This window comes from Perognathus longimembris, chromosome 24, assembly GCF_023159225.1.
Source record: "Perognathus longimembris pacificus isolate PPM17 chromosome 24, ASM2315922v1, whole genome shotgun sequence".
NCBI lineage: Eukaryota > Metazoa > Chordata > Mammalia > Rodentia > Heteromyidae > Perognathus > Perognathus longimembris.
In genome coordinates this window covers 36257069-36280367 of record NC_063184.1, presented here as the reverse complement: position 1 = coordinate 36280367, position 23299 = coordinate 36257069, and the positions used below count along the sequence as shown (strand labels likewise).

Sequence of the window (23299 nt, the reverse complement as noted above, 5' to 3'; positions counted from 1 at the left end):
TCCTGCTGTGTGATGGCACGCTTTACTGGTGTGTATCTTGCTATTGGTGGATGGGTTATAATGGACTGTTGTAGGAGACTGCTGGATATCAGTGAGTTGGAATATGAAGAACTAAGTATTTGAAAGTATGAGTTTATATGAATAAGAGAATATCCAGTGTAAAATAATTTAGGAAATAATGGCAGAAGAAAACATTTGTCTTTAAGCCTTTTTTTTTTTTTAAAAATAGTAACCCAAAAGACAAGAGAAGAAATAAAAAACACAATTGCAAAATAAACACAGGAATTTAGAGACGGAAAGGAAGGGCCTTCATAAGAACTGAGCAGAGACTGTTCATGCACACTGAAGGCACCAGCCAAAAGTCGTAGACAATTTATTAAATTTACATATTTAACCCATGGTAGAATTTGCCTATTTGATTCATGCTAGAAACCTAAATCTGGAGCTACAGCTGATCAATTACTAATGTAATAAGCAATGGTTTTCCACAGTTTGACTCATAATTGACATAGACTTTGTGTATGTGTGTGTGTGTGTGTGTGTGTAGTCTTTTAGATAAATATCATTGTGATTATGCTATAAATAAAACGAGCACTTTTTTTTCTAGAGTTCCTCTTCCCCAGCTAAAGAATATGACAAAAGATGTTGCCCAAACCTTAAAATTTATATATGCTTCTTTAGATGGGTAAGTATTTCTTTGAACTGATCTCAATTTTTTGTGTGTTTCTGTTTTTGTACCAATCTGGGGTTTGAACTCAGGGCCTCTGTGCTGTCCCTGAGCTTGTTTGCTAACTTATAAATCTTATTTTTTCAGTGCCTTTTGTCAGGTTGAGAACGTTCCTTGTTTGGATGATTTTTTCTACTTGTTCTTTCAAAGAGCACTTCACTGTGCTAAACTACATTCCAGTGTCTCTCCCAGTGCTCAACAATATGACGTTTCTAGTTCAGTGCTTCTAGACAACCTCCCTGGAGTTCGGTGGCTCATACTTCCACAGGAAATCAAGGTAATCTTAGGTGATAAATAAGAATCCAAACCATTGTCTTACTGTAAGCTTTACCTTCTTTTGTTTTCCTTAGGCTCTTTGTAATTGTTGGGAGTATGGGTAAGAATTAAAAATGCAATTGAGTTGGGTACTGGTGGCTCATGCCTGTAATCCTAACTCCTAGGAGGCTGAGCTCTGAGGATCATGATTTGAAGCCAACTGACACAGGAAAGTTAGTGAGACTCTTATCTCCAGCAAACTACTCAGAAAAAGCCAGAAGTGGCTCTGTGGCTCAACTGGTAGAAAACCAGCCTTGAGCAAAAAAGCTCAGGAACAGCACTCGGGCCTTGATTTCAATCACCCGGACCAGCGCGCGCACGCACGCGCACACACACACACACACACAGGCAATCGATTAATGAGGTATAGTACTACAATGGAGTAAACTTAGATAAATGATTCTTTATAAATCAGAATTGACTCTCTATTTTTATTTTGCATTTGAACTTTCCCTAAAATCAATTCTTTTCAGAAATCATAATGAAATTTTATTACTTTAATTTTATAATGTAAAGTCAGAATTAGGTGTTTTGATTTATTTATTTATTTGTTTGTTTGTTTGTTTATTTATTTATTTATTGCCAGTCCTGGGCCTTGGACTCAGGGCCTAAGCACTGTCCCTGGCTTCTTTTTGTTCAAGGCTACCACTCTGCCTTTTGAGACACAGCACCACTTCTGGCCGTTTTCTATATATGTGGTGCTGGGGAATCGAACCCAGGGCTTCATATATACTAGGGAAACTCTTGCCATTAGGCCATATTCCCAGCCCCTTGCTTTGTTATTAAGAGTGCTTGAACTCAGGTTCTGGGCACTGTCCCAGAGTTTTTTTGTTGTTTTTTTTTTTGTTTTTTTTTTTTGCTTAAGGCTAGTGCTCTACCACTTTGATCCACAGCTACACTTCTGGTTTGGGGGTGGCTGATTGGAGATAAGAGTCTCACAGATTTTTTTCCCTGACTGGGCTGGCTTCGAACTGTGATACTCAGATTTCAGCTTCCTCACTAGTTAGAATTACAGGCATGAGCCTCTAGCACTCAGCTTCAGAATTATGTTTTATACAGATTAAAAGTGGACAGAATGGGGCTGGGAATATGGCCTAGTGGCAAGAGTGCTTGCCTCGTATACATGAAGCCCTAGGTTCGATTCCTCAGCACCACATATATAGAAAAGGCCAGAAGTGGCATTGTGGCTCAAGTTGGCAGAGTGCTAGCCTTGAGCAAAAAGAAGCCAAGGATAGTGCTCAGGTCCTGAGTTTAGCCCCAGGACTGGCCAAAAAAAATTTTTAAAAAGTGGACAGAATGATTAACAAATAGTAGCATTAGTGAAAAGATAGTCTGATGAAATAGCTTATTAATAATAGCAAAATAATACTTCATTTAAAAAAATTATTTGGCTTTTCTTTTCTTTGGTGCTGGGTATTAAATCCTGGGTCTCTTGTATACATTGTACTACTAAGCTACACCAGCAAGCCAGCAAAATCATTCTTTACAACTATATATGTTTAATTTTTGGATTTTCCAGTATGTAGCTTAGCAAGCATAAGATTTCATAATGGCTAGTTTCAGTTTAATCAGTTCTATAAATCGAGTATAATTTGTTGTTGAACAGTTGAACAGATATCATAAATTTTCATCAAGTGTAGCTCATAATGTAATATGTTTAGTCACAGCATTTTTGTCAGCATTAAATGAACCATTATTCCATGGTCATTTTTCAGCCAAAGAAGAAACTCAGGCCATATTACAAAACAAACAAACAAAACAAAAAACACCCAACATTCACAATTTAAAAAATAGATGTTAAAATACTGGTACTGCCAAGATTTTCAAAGAAAATAAAATCCAACATAGAAAGTGGAAAACTAGTAGGCAACTTTGCCTTTGAGATAGAAGGCCTTAGCCACATGGAAAAATTCAAAGTGGAACCTAGCCTGTCACCATGCACTAATATCAACTCAAAATAGATTAGAAACCTCAACATCAGACCTGAAACTCTGAAACTGCTGCAGAGCAGAGTAGGAGAGACAATAGAACTTATAGGCATAGGCAGAAACTTTTGAACAAAGTTCCAGGGTACAACAGATTGGAGAGAGACTAAACAAATGGGACTACATCAAAATAAAAAGGTTCTGCACACTCAACTGTTCATATATTTTTTTCTATAGATGGAATTAGACACAGCATTAAGTGACCTGGAGGCTGCAGATTTTTCAGAACTGGTAAGAGGAGGGTTTTTGTTTTGTTTGTTTTTTAAAAGAAATTCTCAGTATTAAGGATTTTTTTTAACTTAATTCTACCCGGAAGGTTTTATGATGATAGTTACAACTCATATACTGTACTTGAATCAAATTCACCGTATCTGTTAGCTTTTTTTTTTTTTTTCACCTAGCTCTTCTTTAAGTTGTTGGTAGATTCATTATGTTCTTTCACACATATATTTGTAATGTAACTATAATATCCTTCCACCACCTCATTCTCTCCTTTCTCTGTGCTTCCTTCCATGGGTTTCCCCCAAAGGATCCCCTTTCACAATCATGCTATTTTCTTTAAGACTACATGCTGCATATTAATCAAAATGTGATATTTGTCTTTCTGAGCTTAGCTTATCTCATTCAATGTAATGCTCTCCTGTATTCATTTCTTACAAATAACATAATTTTATTTTTCCTTATAGATGAACAGTACTTGATTTTTACAATTATACCACATTTTCTTTGTCCAGTCATCATTTTTAGAAACCTAAGCTAGTTCCATATCTTGGTTATTGTATGTAGTAGTGTTATAAGCATGGATATGCAAGTTTCTTCCTTACATGTTGGTTTACATTGCTTTGAGTAATCGAAGCAGAATCATATGCTATTTCTATTTTTAGTTTCTTGAGAAACTTCCATACCTATTTTTTGTACTAGCTGTATTAATTTGTATTCCTATCAACTGTGTATAAAGATTGCTTTTATCCACACCCTCATTAGCATTTGTTGTTGCTTGTTTTCTTGATGATAACCATTATGAAAAGTGTAAGGTGGAATTTCAGTGCCACTTTGATTTTCATTTCCTTTATGGTTAAGGATGCTGAACATTTCTTCTATTAATTACTCACTTGTACCTCTTGAGAACAATTTTGAGTTAGTTTGCACATTTATTTTTTTAATTTAAATTTTCTTGTAAAGATGATATACAGAATGGGTACAGTTACATAAATCAGGTAACGATACATTTCTTTTTCTTTTTTTTGCCAGTCCTGGGATTTGAATTCAGGGCCTGGGTGCTGTCCCTGAGCTTCTTTTTTATTTTTATTTTATTTTTATTTTTTATTTTATTTTATTTATTTTTATTTTTTTCTTTCAAATTTTTATTATCAAACTGATGTACAGAGAGGTTACAGTTTCATACGTTAGACATTGGATACATTTCTTTTTTTTTTGGCCAGTCCTGGGCCTTGGACTCAGGGCCTGAGCACTGTCCCTGGCTTCTTCCCGCTCAAGGCTAGCACTCTGCCACTTGAGCCACAGCGCCGCTTCTGGCCGTTTTCTGTATATGTGGTGCTGGGGAATCGCACCCAGGGCCTCATGTATACGAGGCAAGCACTCTTGCCACTAGGCTATATCCCCAGCCCTGGATACATTTCTTGTTCTGTTTGTTACCTCGTCCCTCATTCCCCCCTCCTCCTTTCCCTTTCCCCCCAATGAGCTGTTCAGTTCATTTACACCAAACAGTTTTGCAAGTTGTCCCTGAGCTTCTTACTTCCAGTTTTCTGTAGTAGTTTATTAGAGATAAGAGTCTCATGGGGACTTTTCTGCCTGGGCTGGCTTCAAACCACAATCCTCAGATCTTAGCCTCCATAGTAGCTAGCATTACAGATGTGAGGCATCAGTGCTTGTCTCTAGGAGCTTTTGACAAAAATCAGCTTGTAGCATTGTGGGTATATTTCTGTGTCTTCTCTACTATTTGTCTACCTGTTCATTTTTGTGCTAGTATTATGCTGGCCTGAGTACTGTCCCTGGCTTCTTTTTGCTTAAGGCTAGCACTCTGCCATTTGAGCCACAGCGCCACTTCTGGCCATTTTCTGTATATGTGGTGATAGGGAATTGAACCAAGGGCTTCATGTATATGGGGCAAGCACTCCTGCCACTAGGCCATATCCCCAGCCCCCATCACGTAATTTTTGTCCTATGGTTTGTTTGTGTTTTCTGTTACATTTATTGATTTGCTTCTGTTGAACCATCATTGCATCCTTGGAATGACATCAAATTCATCATGATATAAAGGGATTTTGGGGAGTTTGGGTTTTTTTTTTTGACAGTCTAGGGGCTTGAACTCTGGGCCTCAGTGCTGTCCTTTAGCTTATTCACTCAAAAATAGCACTCTATCACTCAAGCCACATGACTTCTGGCGTTTTGCTTGTTAATTGGAGATAAGAGTCTCATGGACTTTTCTGCCCAGGCTAGCTTTGAACTGTGATCTTCAACTCTCAGCATACCAACTTTCTAGGATTATATGTGTGAGCCACCAGTACCTGGCATAATAGGAAATTTTTGTTTTATTAGATATATTTTTTAAATCCCTCATAGAATTAGCAAATCCTTTGTTTGTTTGTTTGTTTGTTTGTTTGGCCAGTCCTGGGCCTTGGACTCAGGGCCTGAGCACTGTCCCTGGCTTCTTCCCGCTCAAGGCTAGCACTCTGCCACTTGAGCCACAGCGCCGCTTCTGGCCGTTTTCTGTATATGTGGTGCTGGGGAATCGAACCTAGGGCCTCGTGTATCCGAGGCAGGCACTCTTGCCACTAGGCTATATCCCGAGCCCAGCAAATCCTTTGTAAATGTCTCTAATCAACAGTGGGTTAAAAGTGTGTGTTTCTTTAAACTCAAAAACCAAAAATATGGTTGTTCTCAGTCAAATGAATATACAGTTCTATTTCAATTACTCAAGAATATAATTTCCATTTTAACTATTGTGGTTCAGTAGTATTTTATACACACACACACACACACACACACACACACACACACACATAATAAATCCACTGTGAATTTCTTCCTCCAGTCTGAAGATTACTATGACATGAGACGGCTATATACAATTTTGGGCTCTTCTCTATTTTATAAGGTAAGTTGCTTGAAATACTTTAAATATCCAATTACTATACACACAAACCTAAAGTTAAATTTTACCATTTCATGCACAGAATAATACATGTATCTCATTTCTTTGGAATATAGGTACTGTAAGCTTAAGGTCTTAAAATAAGACTTATACCTACATATTTAAAAACAAAATAAATATTTATGGTTTTACTGTATTTTGAGGCATTTGTAATTCTCTAAATGAGAAACAGTATTCAAACAAACCAAGTATATAAGAGATAAGAACAATTCTTTTTTTTTTTTTTTTTTTTTTTTTTTTTTTGGTGGTCATAGGGTTTGAACTCTGGGCCTGGGCATTGTCCCTGAGCTCTTCAGCTCGAGTCTAGCACTCTACCACTTGGGTCACAGTGCCGCTTCCGGTTTTCTGGTGGTTAATTGGAGATAAGAATCCCATGGACTTTGCTGCCTAGGCTGGCTTTGAACCATGATCCTCAGATCTTAGCCTCCTGACTAGCTAGGATTATAGGTGTGTGAGCCATCGGTGCCTGGCTGAAGAGCAATACTTTCTCTCTCTCTCTCTTTTTTTTTTATTCCTGAGAACTTTATTTTTTTTAAGTATGATTATTTTTATTTCTGCCAATATTTTTTTAGTTAGCAAGGTGATGTAGAAACGGGTTACAGTTACATACATAAGGTAGTGAGTGCATTTCTTGTCAAACTTGTTACCTCCTCCCTCATTTTTCTCCCACCTTTCCTCTACCCGAATTCCACCCTCCCCCGAGTTGTGCAGTTGGTTTACAATATGTTGTCTTGGAACTATTGCTGTTGTATTGGCTCGCTTGTTACCCTTTGTCTCACCATCTTGATGTACCCCTTCCCTAATTCTACAATACCCAAGGTACCAAAATCAAATACAGAAACAACAGGGGTTAAACCACAGGGAAGAAAAACAGAAGGCATAATTTCACATAGTACGTTGAAAATAACAATACAGATAAACCAGTTATTTGTATAACTTGGAGGTTATTTCACTTAGCATCATCTTCTGTGGTCTTATGTACATAGCTATTGAGCCAGTAGTATGGTTTTTATCCTATCCTACCATGAATTTTTTCACGTAAATCTTGTAACATAACTAGTATACGTCAATGTACGCCAAGTTAGACAGCAAGTGAATCTCAGTACTTGCATTTGAGAAAATATTCTTAAACACAAAATATGACATTAACAAAGAATTAAACACACCAAGTGCTGGTGGCTCATGACTATCCCAGCTAACTCAAGAGGCTGAAATCTGAGAATCCTGGCTCAAAGCCAGCCTCTGTAGAAAAGTTCACGAGACTTGTATTTCCATTAAGCCAATAAATAGCTATAACTAGAGTTTTGGGTCAAGTGGTACAGTAAACCTTGACCAAAAAAACCAATTGAGAACCAAGAGACCTTTGTACTGGAATGTGCATGTGTGTACACACACACACACACACACACACACACACACATACACAAATAGTATCAAACAATACAGAAGGATAAAAAGTATCTTCTTTACTTCTCCACTTTTCCTTTTCAGAATTCAATTCTTTTTTAAATTTGGTAAACATTCAGGGTACTACTATACAGAAGTGATCTATCTTGCTTGTGCTAAACTCTACCTGTTGGGTCCCCTAAATTATTATTTGATATCTAATTTGACCTCAGAAAAAGAATTCACTTTTGCTACATCTTAATTTTTTATATTTGAAACTATATTATTTTGACACAACTATAAATATGTTTCTAAAACTTCAAGATAGAGAATTGTTGCTTCTTATTATTTGTTGATGTTTGCTCTTTCCATGATAAAATTCTAGGGTTATTTGATATGCAGTCATTTGCCTAAGGATGATCTTGTTGATATTGCTATATACTGTCGCCACTATTACTTGCTGTCTTTAGCAGCAAAACAAAGAATAGGTCAGTTGATAATATGGAAAGAAGTATTTCCTCAACATCACCTCCAACATTCCACAGACTCAAATTCTGAAGTCTTTCAAGAACCTGAAGGGAGATACTTTTTACTAATCGTTGGACTGGTAAGTTTCTAAACTTTTTTTATTAAAAGTTTTTTAAAATATCCTCTAAATAAAACAAAGAATATAGTATGTCAGATACTACTATTCAACAACATGTTATACTCTTTTTTTCCTTTCACATATAATTCAAATTCATGAAGAAATATTAATAAAGTCTGGGATACAATTTTAACAGATTCTGAAGATCTATTGTTCCCCTTCCTATACTGGCTTTATCCTTTGACTTGTTTTGTGAAATAGGAGACATAAAAATAACCTAGAGTCAAGTTGGGTATACTGATGCACACCTATAATTCCAGTTCTCAAGAGGCTGGAGGATCATGAGTTTAAGGCCAATCTGGGTTACTTATAAGACTCTGTCTCAGGACAAACTACAAGAATGTGGAGTCAGAAGTGCAATTACTATGTAATTGTAAATACAAGGACGTCTAATAATTGTCTTGGGAAATTTCATGTGCAAGAGAAGTGGTTGATGTTGGAGGGGATGTGGCCAAAAGGGAACCCTACTCCATTGTTGGTGGGAATGTAAACTGGTTCAGCCACTCTGGCAAGTGGTATAGAGATTCCTCAGAAGGCTAAACATAGAACTCCCCTATGACCCAGCAGCCCCACTTTTGGGTATCTATCCAAAAGACCACAAACATAATCACACTAAAGCCACCAGCACAACAATGTTCATCGCAGCACATAGCTAGAATCTGGAACCAACCCAGATGCCCCTCAGTAGAAGAATGGATCAGGAAAATGTGGTACATATACACAATGGAATTTTATGCCTCTATCAGAAATAATGACATTGCTCCATTTGTAAGGAAATGGAAGGACCTGGAAAAAGTTATACTAAGTGAAGTGAGCCAGACCCAAAGAAACATGGACTCTAAATTTATTTTTTAAATTTCTAAATTTTATTTGTGCCCAATAGTTACTTGGCTAATTTTGCTGTGAGTGGTAAATGCTAACACAAACCACAATTTAAATAGTAATTTACTAATTTGAAAATCTAAAATTTTAAATAAAATAATAGAATATTGTTAATAAAAAAAAAAAAAAGAAAGAAAGAAAGAAGAGGGGCTGGGGATATGGCCTAGTGGCAAGAGCGCTTGCCTCGTATACTTGCCTCGATTCCCAAGCACCACATATACAGAAAGTGGCCAGAAGTGGCGCTGTGACTCAAGTGGCAGAGTGCTAGCCTTGAGCAAAAGGAAGCCAGGGACAGTGCTCAGGCCCTGAGTCCAAGGCCCAGGACTGGCAAAAAAACAAAAAAACAAAACAAAACAAAAAAAAGAGAAGTGGTTGAGGGGCTGTGACTATGGCTTAGTAGTAGAGTGCTTGACTAGCATGCATGAAGCCCTGGGTTCGATTCCTCAGCAACACATAAACAGAAAAAGCTGGAAGTGGTGCTGTGGCTCAAGAGCTAGAATGCTAGCCTTGAGCAAAACAAAGCCAGGGACAGTGTTCAGGACCTGAGTCCAAGCCCCAGGATTGGCAAAAAAAAAGTAAATAAATAAAAGAGAAGCAGTTGATGGTGTATTAAAATAAGATAACATGAGATTGTTTTAATTTATGATCAAGAAGCTTTGGTATTAGCCAAGCACCAGTGGCTCATACTTGTAATCATAGCTACTTAGAAAACAGAAATCTGGGGATCTCTAGCCAGCTAGGGCAGACAAATCAAAGAGAGTCTTATCTCCAGTTAACCTGCAAAAAGCCAGAAGTGGAGGTGTGACTCAATTGAGTACCAGCCTTGAGTGAAAAAGCTAGTAAGAACAAGTTAAAAAGAAATAGAAGTAGCAGCAGCAGCAAAACCTTTGATAATTAAAAAGGAGAATTATATAATAATCATACAATTATGCTACTATATATCTTTAGTACTTACAATTTTTTTTTTTTTTTTGTGCCAGTTATGGAACTTTGAAGTCAGGGCTTGAGCTTTTTTTTTTTTAATTCTTTTTTTTTTTTTTTTTTTTTTTTGGCCAGTCCTGGGCCTTGGACTCAGGGCCTGAGCACTGTCCCTGGCTTCTTCCCGCTCAAGGCTAGCACTCTGCCACTTGAGCCACAGCGCCGCTTCTGGCCGTTTTCTGTATATGTGGTGCTGGGGAATCGAACCTAGGGCCTCGTGTATCCGAGGCAGGCACTCTTGCCACTAGGCTATATCCCCAGCCCAGGGCTTGAGCTTTTTTGATCTAGGCTAGTGCTCTACCACTTAAGCACCGCTCTACTTGCAGCTTTTGGGGGATGAGTGTCATGGACTTTCTTAACCAGGTTGGCTTTGAGCTACAGTCCTCAGATCTGGATCTCTTGAGTAGCTTGGATTACAGGCTTGGGCCACTGGCACCAGCTCAGTATTTACAGATTTTATATGTATATGTAATGTGTAAATATTTTGTGGTAACTAAAGCTGTACTGATTTTCTTTTATAGAAACATTATATGTTATGTGTACTATTAGAAGCTGGAGGCTGTTCATCCAAAGCTATTGGAAATCCTGGCCCAGACTGCATATATGTAGATCAAGTCAAAACAACTCTTCATCAGCTGGAAGGAGTAGATTCTGATATAAATGAACAGCTTACATCTTCTTCAAGCCCCTGTTTGTCCTGTGCTGACTGGTTCCTTACTGGACCACATGAAAAAGCAGATAGTTTGACTACTTCTCCTATCCTTAGTAGGCTGCAAAGTACTTCTAAAGCAGCAACTCCTCCATCATGCAGAAAAACACTTTTTGGTGACTCTTCCTTAAAGACACGGAAGCCCAGTCCTTCCCGAAGCAGTGGAGGACTTGATCATGGTTGTGAAGGTGAAGAAGGTGTTACTTCTAATGTGCACACTACATCAGATGTGGTATGGAAGCAAAGAGAATCTCAGGGATCTGGTGGTTCAGAAGAAAGTGGAGCCTTGCTTAAGGTTAAGTGTGTTCATTCAAGTATATACATACATCATAGGAAACAGTGTGAGGAGAACTTTTAAAATTGTTCCTCATTTCACATGGCATTGGTTTTAGTTTTCATTTGCAAAATGAAAGAATTAGAGGGAAAAAAGAAGAAATAATGTCAGTTAATAAGATAGCAAGCCCTCGCCATTCAGGGTATTTATTTAATAGTGCTTATAGGTAGAAAAATGCTAATCTTCTTGTCCACATCCATTGCTATTCTGTATTCAAACTGATAACACAGCCTCATACATATGGGGCATCTGCAGGACGCCTCAGAATAAGTTGCCAATAAAATTTTCAGTAGGCGCTGGGTACCTGGTAGATCACACCTATAATCCTAAATACTTAGGATGGTGAGATCTGTAGAAATGGAAAAGAGATGAGAACAGAGACTATTTTTTTATAGGTAAGTTTTTTTTTAATTTGCACTTGTAAAGGTTTCAAAACTTCAAAATGTGACTCTTAAGAAAATGCCCACTTTTTTTTCAAATTTTTATTATCAAACTGATGTACAGAGAGGTTACAGTTTCATACGTTAGGCATTGGATACATTTTTTGTACTGTTTGTTACCTTGTCCCTCATACCCCTCTCCCTCTTCCCCCTTTCCTTTCCCCCCCCCCACCGGAGGTGTTCAGTTCACTTACACCAAACAGTTTTGCAAGTATTAATGCCCACTTTTCAAATTATCATTTATCTTAATTTTTGTTGCTATGAAAATCCATCGAATGTCCAAATCATTATTCAAGACATCACCTTTGGAAGATTTATACTTATTTGACTGGTGTTGTCTTTCAAAACATTTCTGAGTGGGACTGGGAATATGGTCTAGTGGTAAAGTACTTGCCTCGCATATATGAAACTCTAGGTTCTATGCCTCAGCACCACATAAACAGAAAAGGCTGGAACTGGCGCCGTGGCTCAAGTGGTAAAGTGCTAGCCTTGAATAAAAAGAAGCCAGGGACAGTGCTCAGGCACTGAGTTCAAAGTCCCAGAACTGGCAAAAAAAAAAAGAAATTCTGAAACTTGACATCTAGGTAGATGAAGGTCATGTCAGACAAGATATTCTTACAGTACAGTGTGAGAAGGAGCCCCAAAGAATATGAGATTGTGAGTGTCATGGCGTAAAGAAACATAAACTCAATTTCTTAATTCAAAACAAGAGGGCACTTTTAAAGCACTAAATAGAATGTATTTAGAAAGTGGTCATCCTAGTTGTGTTCAGTAGCTCTTGGTAAAATATAGTCTAAGAAGATTTTGTGCCTTCAAGGAAAACAAAACTTGAGCAGGGTGCTGCTGGTTCATGTCTGTAATCCTAGTTATTGAGGAGGCTGAGATCTGAGGATCAAGATTCAAAGAAAGCCCCGGAAGGAAAGTCCGTGAGACTTCTCTCCAATAAACTACTCAGACAAAGCCCAAAGTTGTGCTGTGGCTCAAGTGGTAGAGCATTAGCCTTGAGCACAGACAGGCTCAGGGACATAGCCCAGGTCCTGAGTTCAAGCCCTTGGACTTGCAAAAAATGAAACAAAAAAACTGCACTAGTTTCCAAGAGAAACTGAATTAACCTGTAAGTACAGCAATTCAACAAATGTTGATTGGATCCCTACTAAGGGTGAAAGACTGTGCTGTACAAAACTAACGAGTAAGACAAAGATCATGATTTTGAGGCATTTAGACTACAAGGGAAGAAAGTAATCATACATTCAAATTTTATAATGACTAATGGCTCTAATAGGAAGGAAGCTTTCAGGGAATACGCTCTTGCCACCCATAACATGGCCTTTGGATTCTTGTTATTAAAGGTTAAGTCAAGAAGAGATAAAGTCAGCATAAAGAATGTTTAAAGGAAGCATCTCTTAGGCTTTTCATTTCTTAATGTTTATGTTCTTAGATATAAGATTCTAATCCTAGATATAAACTGATCTGCTTTTTAAAACTATTTTTCAGATCACTAAAAAGAAGTCTACTTTTCCAAATCCATTTCATTTGGGAAATTTGAAAAAGGACCTTTCAGAGAAAGAATTGGAAGTATATAATACCATGAAGTAAGAAAAACTGATACTGGGGATTTTTTGTTTTGATTTTTTTTTTTTTGTGACAGTCCTAGAGCCTGGGTCCTGTCCATGAGATTATTATTATTTTTTATGCTAGTGCTCTACCACTTGAGTCACAGCTTTATCTCTGGCTGTTTTGGGAGCTGACTGGAGGTAAGAGTCTCATAGACTTTCCTGCCTGGGCTGGCTTTGAACCACAATCCTCAGATCTCAGCTGCTTCAGTAGCTAAGATTACAGGTGTGAGTCACTGGTACTCTGTTCTCTAATACTCTTTTTCACTTAAACTTACTGTCTTTGAGGAAGTTTTACTATAAATACAATTTCAGAGCATGTATTTACTCAACAAGTGTAATAAGGTAGATATTACATTATTACATTATTTATTACATTATTACATTTTTAAAAGAAATTATTCATATTAAAAGAGATTTAAACACCCCTTTTATTTCACTTTTCACAGGTTAACTTGCCTTTTGTATGTCTAATATAATTTATAAAGTAGATTTTACTAACTTTAGATTCTGGCAAATGCCCAGTTATCCCTTCTCTCAGAAAACTGAAGCACACTTGAGCTTTTTTCATTGCTCTGTTCTAACTCTATCACTCATCTACAGCTATAATTCACCAGGACATTCACCTACTAAACTAAACTTCTTCAGTGTCTCTCTCACTCAGTCTGGGTTCCAAGAACTGGGCCTATAACAAACTGGTAACAGCTAGAAGTTACACTGAGTAGAGAATTCTAAGGTTAAAAAGAAATGAGGGGGGAATGTCTGACTACTTAAGCTGTTTATAACCATTGCAATATGAAATGTTAATTACCTCTTATACAGCCATGTGTGCCTGCGTCTTCCCTGATATTCAATTTTGATGGTTATGTATTGAATCACATTTTTGCTTAAGCAATCAAATATGTGAATGTAGATTTCATACACAACCTCACAACTCACCCATACATGAGTGCATATCTATCACCTTCTTTAATCACTGAAACATTTGTATAAGAAGTTAAAGTCAGCTGGGAATATAACCTAGTGGTAAAGTGCTCGCCTCATATACACTGATTTTCAAGAGCTAAACTTGTTCATTGTGTTTTATTTTTGGGGAAAAATATAGATTACAAAAATATTGGTCCCCGCCATCCCCTAAGTGCATCTTATCAACAGTTTGGGGTTCTTTTAATATAATTTTATTGTTGTGGTTAAGGTGTTGTACAGAGGGGCTTCATTTCATAACTCAGGAGATGACTATTTTTCTTTTTATGGACAGTGTCACCCAGGGGTCAGGGGTCCCATCACTGCCCACAACTGTTCAAGTTTTTTAAAGAAATTATTTCTAGGGCTGGGAAGATGGCCTAGTGGCAAGAGTGCTGGCCTCCTATATAATTGAAGCCCTGGGTTCAATTCCTCAACACCAAATATGTAGAAAAGGCCAGAAGTGGCGCTGTGGCTCAAGTGGCAGAGTGCTAGCCTTGAGCAAAAAGAAGTCAAGGACAATGCTCAGGCCCTGAGTCCAAGCCCCAGGACTGGCAAAAACAAAACAAAAAATAAATAAATAAATAAATAAATAAATTCTATTCTTTATCTGTTTCTGAATTTGAAGACCTCTGATTTAAAATGATCCTTTTTGAATTACTACAATTTTTTCTCTTGATTATTTTATTATCAGCCATCATTTGTTCCTGAGCCAACTATCCTATGAAAAATTTACAGATGATTTCCTTCTCTTTATCCCTAGTCTCAGAGATAAGAAATTTGTTTAGGGGCTGGGAGTATGGCCTAGTGGCAAGAGTGCTTGCCTCCTACACATGAAGCTATCGGTTCGATTCCCCAGAACCACATATATGGAAAACGGCCAGAGGGGGCGCTGTGGCTCAAGTGGCAGAGTGCTAGCCTTGAGCAAGAAGAGGCCAGGGACGGTGCTTAGGCCCTGAGTCCAAGGTCCAGGACTGGCAAAAAAAAAAAAAAAAAAAGAAAAGAAATTTATTTAGATCATGCTGTCCAGACAGATTAACAAATTTAGCAGTGAGTTAGCATACATGATGGAGGAGGAACTAGGGCAATAGCTTAAAATATATCTTTTCTTCGGTGTTGTGCTTAATTTTTTTAAACTGGAGAAAATAAAATCAAGTGAACTAGAGGTTCAGTTTTTTAGTACAGATGTTATTAGGATGGGCAACTTGAATGCTTTGAGGTACAGGGGGGAATTGCTGCCCATAACACAAGGACTAGTAATCAAAACTAAACAGGGGAGAGGCAAAAGCAAGGTATGTATGGAAAGAGCAAACTGAAAAGTCAGCTAAGCTCTGGCTTGGCTATGAAGTTTCAATCAAGGTAATACAAGCTCATTGAACATCAGTTCCTTTGTGGTTAAAATGAGGATAGTAATATTTAATATCTTAAAGCACTTGCCCTGGCACACAGAAAACAATCAGTATAGAGTAAATACTGTATTACTATTTGTCCTTGCCATAACTGTTCCTTGCTGTCTATTTTGCTGAGACATATTTTTATATATCATCACCCTAAACTGATCCCTTCCTTCTGGCTTGTAGAAACCTAGAGCAGACAGGACCAAGTTCTTCATTACCAACTATAGAAAAAGAGGGGCTTAACCAATCTGGGTTGTTCAGTGAAAGGACAATTAGGAGTTGCAATGAACTGGTGTTTATTTAACAAGTAGAATTTGCTTCCTTTAAGAGAATTACTAATATGTACTTTAGTTATAGATGAAGAAGGAATTAAATGTTTGGCCTAGGAGCTGGGGATATGGCTTAGTGGCAAGAGTGCTTGCCTCCTATACATGAGGCCCTGGGTTCGATTCCCCAGCACCACATATACTACAGAAAACGGACAGAAGTGGCGCTGTGGCTCAAGTGGCAGAGTGCTAGCCTTGAGCAAAAGGAAGCCAGGGACAGTGCTCAGGCCCTGAGTCCAAGGCCCAGGACTGGCCAAAAAAATAAAAAATAAAAAATAAATAAATGTTTGGCCTATGTTCTCCTTCCTAATTATACTACTAAGATTTTCTTGTAAAAAAAATCTAAAGGGGGCTGGGAATATGGCCTAGTGGTAAAGTGCTTGCCTCATATACATGAAGCTCTGGGTTCGATTCCTCAGCACCACATATATAGAAAAAGGCCGCAAGTGGCGCTGTGGCTCAAGTGGTAGAGTGCTAGCCTTGAGCAAAAAGAAGCCAGGGACAGTGCTTAGGCCCTGAGTCCAAGCCCCAGGACTGGCAACAAAAACAAAACAAATAAACAAAATCTAAAAAATTCAAAGTGAGACAATAGTTTTTATTTAATTAAATTTTTCCTCAGTTTTTGTCTCTGTTTCTCTTTCTCCTTTCAAGATTAACATCTGGACCTGAGAATACACTTTTCCACTATGTTGCCTTTGAAACGATGCAAGGAATTTTCATTACTCCTACTCATGAAGAAGTGGCTCAGCTAAGTGGCTCAATCCACTCTCAGCTAATAAAGAATTTTCATCAGTGTTGTCTCTCTATCCGTGCAATTTTCCAACAGACAGTGGTAAAAGAGGTAAATACAGTTTCATAAATAGAGTTCTCTGTGATATAATTTCCGAATTTGTAAATGTTATCTCTACTATCTAATCAATTTATGCAGCAGTATTTTCATATAATTAAGGTGTTTTTAACAGCCAGTTAACATAATTTCACTTTTAAAAGGATTATGCACATGTTACCTAACCTCAAATCTTAGTTTTATAATACTATGTCAGATGTCCTGGGTTTAATATTTCAGGAAATGGTAGACCTGTTATAGCAAAGTAGAATACAATGTAATATGATTTTATAATTTATATTTTAATACAGTTGACATCTTTTATTTGATATCTGTTATTCAACTACTACCATTATTTGGTCAGTAAGATCTACCAATTAGTTCCTAAAACAAGTCTGATAATCTTACAAGTATTCAGCTAGCAATATAAATTGTTTTGGAATATGAAGTGGTCTTACAGTGAAGCTATAGACACAATACTACTGAAAATGTTTTAGCAATTTGTTTACTATTTGCTTTTCAACTTGGATAAGGACTAGTACTGTATATACTTAAAATATCAACTACATTGCTTTGATAAACATGCAGATATTTACTTAGAAATAGTCAAACATTCAGCCAGAAAAAGCTCTCTGAAGATAGTTGTAATTTATACACCAATATGTGTATTTAAGCATGCCAAGTTTAAAAGTAGAACTTTGGCAGTGACCTCATGGGTCACACCTGTAATCCTAGCTATTCAGGAGACAGATCTGAGGATCATGATCAAAGTCAGCCTGAGCAGGAAAGCCCATGAAACTGTTATGTTTAATTAACTACCAAAAATCCCAGATGTGGAGCTAGAACTGTAGCTCAAAACAAAACAAAAACCACTGAAAGTAGAGCTGTGTTTCAAGTGGTAGAGTGTTAGTCTGGAGCACAAAGAACAGCCTCAGCGCACAGGCCCTGAATTCAGGTGCCAGGACAGGCACCAAAGGAAAAAAAAAACACAAGTAGAACTTTTAGTTGGGAATAAAGAATCCTGGACTGAGGTTTGACTCTTCCTGTTTCCTCAGTTGTCAAGTGAGCAGATTGAGTTATATCATCTCTTGGGACTCATTCAGCAGTAAAATTCTATGTTACAGAATCTCTTCTCCAAGTCCACAGAACTTGTTAGCAAGCAAAAGGGTTTAACCATATATCCCTTATGTGCTTTGGGTTTTTATGTTCCTCTTTCATGAATTAACATACTTGAGGGAATATTTCATTAAATTATTTGATAATATGTAATAATACAAAGTGGGCTTTTCCATTATTTAAATAATGAAGTACCTAGTGTACATGGAACAAAGCCATTATATTCTACATGATGTATTGGTTTGCTAATGAATAAGAAATGTAGAGATTGTGTACATGGAAGGAAGAGCTAATACTGCTTTAAATATATTTTAGGTTTCGTATAGAATCTTTTATCCACTTATTACTAATTAAGCCAAACACCAATGTGTTATAAATATACAAAAATGAAGTGTCTCGTGTCTGCCCTGGGGAAAAAGGTTATAATCTTCTGTCTTCTACAAGAAAGACAGACTTAAAAACTGCTAATATAATACAATGCAAATACAACAAAATGGGTCTGAACAAAATGTACCTAAAGATACACTTAACTGATGAAGTCCCCTGTAGGAGATAGTATTTACATATTAGGGAGGAAGAGAAATTTTCTTGAAAGTAAGGGGAGAAATAGCATTGCAGCGTCTTAAGTGTTAGGATAAGGAGTTCAGATATATGTGAGAGAACATTTTAAAGTTACTACTAGGGCTGGGGATATGGCCTAGTGGCAACAGTGCTTGCCTCGTATACTTGAAGCCCTGGGTTCAATTCCCCAGCACCACATGTACAGAAAACGGCCAGAAGTGGCGCTGTGGCTCAAGTGGCAGAGTGCTACCCTTGAGCAAAAAAAAAGAAGCCAGGGATAGTGCTCAGGCCCTGAGTCCAAGGCTCAGGACTGGCAAAAATAAATAAATAAATAAATAAAATAAAATAAAAATATTCTAAAGTTACTACTAATAATATCTATTAATTTATAGAAAAAGAAAGCATTAAATGGTGGAGATCATTCAAATTCTACGAATTCTGCAGTGTCTTCTCTTAGCCCTGTGAAAGAATATGGTGTGTTGTTTGAATGCTCTCCTGAAAACTGGACTGATCAGAAAAAAACACCACCAGTTATGGCTTACTGGGTAGTGGGGTAAGTAAGAAAAAAAAATGTTTGAAAGTAAACTAAAATGTTACAGTGAAAGAAAAATATTAAAGGAGATTAATGGTTTAAAATATAAGGATTTATTAATTTAGCTAGGATGTTTAAATACTATATTTGGGGTTTTTATTTACTAAATATCACCGTTAAATCCCTCTCCAGTCACTTCTTATTACACAAATCAACTATTGAGTTACCTGGCAAAGTCAATGAAAGAATAATTCCATAATTTTTCTCCAGTTTCTTCCTTCCCTACTTTTCTTTTGTGTCTCCTTTATTCTTGTCTTTCTACTCCCTCACACACACAAGATACAACTCAATCCAGACCACCTCTGTTTCACTGTCCCATCACTCTTCTCTCTTCAGTGTACTTCACCAACATTTACACCAATCAAATCTTGTTTCTGCTCTTCCTTCCTTCTGCATGGGATGTTGTCCCTTAACCTTCTGCACATCTGGCCCCTTGATATTCAAACCAGGGCTAACAAATGATCTCCCCACCTTGGATCTATCATTTCTTTCCCCTCATTGAAGAGTCGCTTATAATTCCCTGTATTGCCTGCCCCTTTGGAATCTGTCTTGTTTGCTTCTTGTCTTTCCACCTCACCAAAATGTCAGCACCATGAGCTAAGGAATTGTCCTGTCCACAGTTGGCATCTGCAACAGCACCTGGCACATACCAGTCATTTCATAAACATGATGGTTTAGTAAGTGGAAATATGCTAGGCAAAATGTGGTGGTGGATGGAAGGATAGGTAGTATAGCAAATAAAAAGATAAAGATAAGGTTGTTTTTTCCAAGAACCTTACATTTCACAGGAGAAATATTAAATATGCTTACATATGTGTACATTTATAAGTATTTTATAGATATCTACATATATAAATACACAGACAATACCACTAAATGCTATAGGAGTCTTGGGGAGAGGGTTGAAATCTAAGCAGAGATTAAAATCAAGGCATAGAGGTTACATTTGATCCCACTGAGGAAACAAAGTAGATTTAGAATGGAGTATTCTAGGAAAGGGGAATGGACTAAACTAAGACTTAAGTAATAGAAATAATAAGGGTGACATTGTCCAGAAATAAAAGTGCTCATTACCCCTATGTACAACATCTTTATAATACTAATAAAATAATAATGGAAATAATAAGGCATAGCAGTGAGCAGATTGGTTTGTCAATTTAGTAATGGGATGGACATACACAGTTTGTCATATGTAAAGTGAAAGATCACATAGGAAAACTTAGGATCATTGCAGAAAGTCTTCAAGTCCTGGCTTAGGAACTGGATTTTGAAGGAAATATTGAACTACTAAAAATTCTTGGCAGCTGGCAGAAGAAAAGCCAGAATTAAGATAGTACTAAGATCATTAGACAGCTATTACACAGAACTCAGCTATGGGACAAATACTTAAAAAGTGTTACCCAAAAAAGTACTTCCTGGGGGCTGGGAATATGGCCTAGTGGCAAGAGTGCTTGCCTCGTATACGTGAAGCCCTGGGTTCGATTCCCCAGCACCACATATATAAAAAAATGGCCAGAAGTGGTGCTGTGGCTCAAGTGGCAGAGTGCTAGCCTTGAGCAAAAAGAAGCCAGGGACAGTACTCAGGCCCTGAGTTCAAGCCCAGGAATGGCAAAAAAACAAAAACAAAACAAAACAAACCTACTTCCTGTTTATTGGTCTGTGGGATTTAGATCAGAGATTCCTGGGCTACTCTCCTACTTTCTGAATTAGAATCTACAGGAGTAACATTCAGGAGTAGGTTTTGTGGTGCTGAGGACCTAACTCAGGGCCTTCCATTTGCCAGCCAGGCAACTGCTTCCACTGAGCTAAATCCCTAACCCATAGGATTCTATTTTTAATAAGCTCTTTTGTAACTGAGTATGCAACCCACTAGTGTTGAGAACATCAGCCTAAATTTAACACTGTGTAGTCAAAGCAGAGTGGGCATTTGCAAAATTAAGTCAAACGACCTATGGAATGATGGAAAGACTAGAGAGGAAGAGAAAAGTTACATATACGTACATGTGTACAGTGTAACTATACATTGGAACAACTGGGATGGAAAGAGTCAAGAGGTGTTGAATTATAACTCAGAACCACAATGTAGAGAACTTTGAAGAACATCAGACAGAAATACTGCCTTAATTAAAATGTTCCTTTTATATACAATAGGATTCAGTGATTCTTTTGTCTTCAGCTAGGTCTTGCTGTGTAAGCCATGAGATCTTCCTGCTTCACCCTCCCAAGTGCTAGGATTAGATGTGTTCTACCACCACACACCACCACCACCCCAACTCGAGTTAAGAAAACCAAACAGAATTTTAATGTTAATTCTAATATAGCACTAGCTGAAAAAAAAATAGGCAATACGGAATGTTTTAATAATTAAACTTTTGAAAGTAAGTAGCAATAAAATGTTTATTAAATATTGTGTTTAAAATTATGCTGATGCTATTGCCTATACTGTAATAATAATGATTGGATTTAATATCTTAAAATGGAGTATGATAGTATGTGTTATAAAACAGTGTGTGTGCTATTAGCTTGAACTGAGAACATAAGTGCTCTCCCTTAGCTGTTTTACTTAAGACTGGCATTCTACCACTTGAGCTACACTGTGACTTGTGGCTTTTTTGTGGTTAATTCAAGAAAGGACTCTCACCCACTGCCCTGTCCCCACTAACTTCAAACCACAATACTCAAATCTCAGCCTCTTGAGTAGATAGGATTCAGGCCTGAGCCACAGATGCCCAGCTAAAATAGGGTTTTTATACTTTAGAACAATAATTACTGTAAGACATACATTGTTTTATTGAGAAATATAGTTGCAGCCTCCATATTGAAAATTTAAATTAGTTTTACAATTTTGAAATAAAAACATTCAAAAGTAGGAAGATTTATTTTGTCATTTTAATTTCTGAAATAAGTATGTTTTTTTTCTTCTGCAGGAGACTCTTTCTTCATCCAAAACCTCAGGAACTTTATGTCTGCTTTCATGACTCAGTCACAGAAATTGCCATTGAAATGGCTTTTAAATTGTTCTTTGGCTTAACCTTGTAGCTCTGCTTTTGTATACAATAACACATGGGGTATGGAAAATGTTGAAAGGCCGAATTCAACATGTAGAGATAAGGTTTACTTCTTTTCACTGTTCCATAATTGAATATAATGTTAAGTATTGAGATGAAATGGTTTGTATTAATGTATCAAATTTAGGTAGAACTGAAAGACTTCAGATACTTGTTGAATATATGAACAAGGGGTAATTTACTGCTATGTTGATATATAATGTTAATTTATTCACTACTTTGAAATGTTTTCTCTCTCTCTTCTTTTGGCCAGTCCTGGGGCTTGGACTCAGGGCCTGAGCACTGTCCCTGGCTTCTTTTTGGTCAAGGCTAGTACTCTGCCACTTGAACCACAGCGCCACCTCTGGCCTTTTCTATGTATGTGGTGCTGAGGAATTGAACCCAGGGCTTCATGTATATGAGGCAAGCACTCTTGCCACTAGGCCATATTCCCAGCCCTTGAAATATTTTATATGAAATTAATATTGGACATGTTTATTTTGGAAAAATACCTAATGCATTTTCAAATACCTAATGAAAGCATCATGAAGTTGAAAGTAGGTGACCAAGCATTGTTGTTGTTTTTTAAAAAAATTTTATTGTCAAAGTGATGTACAGAGAGGTTACAGTTACATAATAAGGTAATGAGTACATTTCTTGTCATATTTGTTAAACTCTCCCTCATTTTTCTTTCCCTTCCCTAGCTCAGGTAAACATATATACAATATCCAGTGTACCAAAATCATATACAGTGACCACAGAGGGGTACACCATAGGAAATTCACCTACTACATTAAACATAATGACAACAATAAAATCCTCCTGTTTCCATCTCTTGGAGTTGATTTTGCTTAGTCTCATCTTATGTAATCATATGTTCATAGCTGTTGAGCTATTGTGATCCTCTGATAGGTCTATCCTACACATTTTTATGTTTATTTAGTAATTGGTTTTAGAGACATGATGAAAAGTCACTGACCAAAACATGTAGAAATACCATTAGAAAAGAAGTTTGTTATTTTACAAACACGATCTCTACTGTTTCCCCCCCCCCCCCCAACATCCTTATATCAGGGATACCATGAGCCTTTCTTCTCTACCAAGAATTATTTTTGAAAGTTTCTCCTAAGTAAAATGTTAAACATTTCAATGTCTGATTTCTGACTTCATAACAAACCTGGTACTTATCCATTAGCAAAGTAATTTTAGTAGATACTTAACTATAAAAGAAGAGAGGAGAAATGAAAATTAAACTTAGTTTTCATTTATCAATCTCTACTT

At 37.1% G+C, this 23299-nt stretch overlaps 1 protein-coding gene across 2 annotated transcripts in view; it reads left to right on the top strand.

Annotated features, from left to right (window-relative positions):
• The window catches only part of Intu (inturned planar cell polarity protein), a 39112-nt gene extending 16846 nt beyond the window's left edge, over positions 1-22266 (top strand). For both annotated transcript variants that reach the window (XM_048333581.1, XM_048333580.1), the window contains 10 exons: positions 608-685; positions 815-1004; positions 3205-3258; positions 6083-6145; positions 7974-8195; positions 10616-11098; positions 13072-13169; positions 16528-16717; positions 18772-18932; positions 21899-22266. In XM_048333581.1, coding sequence (XP_048189538.1) covers positions 608-685; positions 815-1004; positions 3205-3258; positions 6083-6145; positions 7974-8195; positions 10616-11098; positions 13072-13169; positions 16528-16717; positions 18772-18932; positions 21899-22010 — 1651 coding nt within the window. In that variant the 3' untranslated portion in view covers positions 22011-22266. The remainder of the gene's footprint in view (positions 1-607; positions 686-814; positions 1005-3204; positions 3259-6082; positions 6146-7973; positions 8196-10615; positions 11099-13071; positions 13170-16527; positions 16718-18771; positions 18933-21898) is intronic.
• The last annotated feature ends 1033 nt before the right edge of the window (positions 22267-23299 follow it).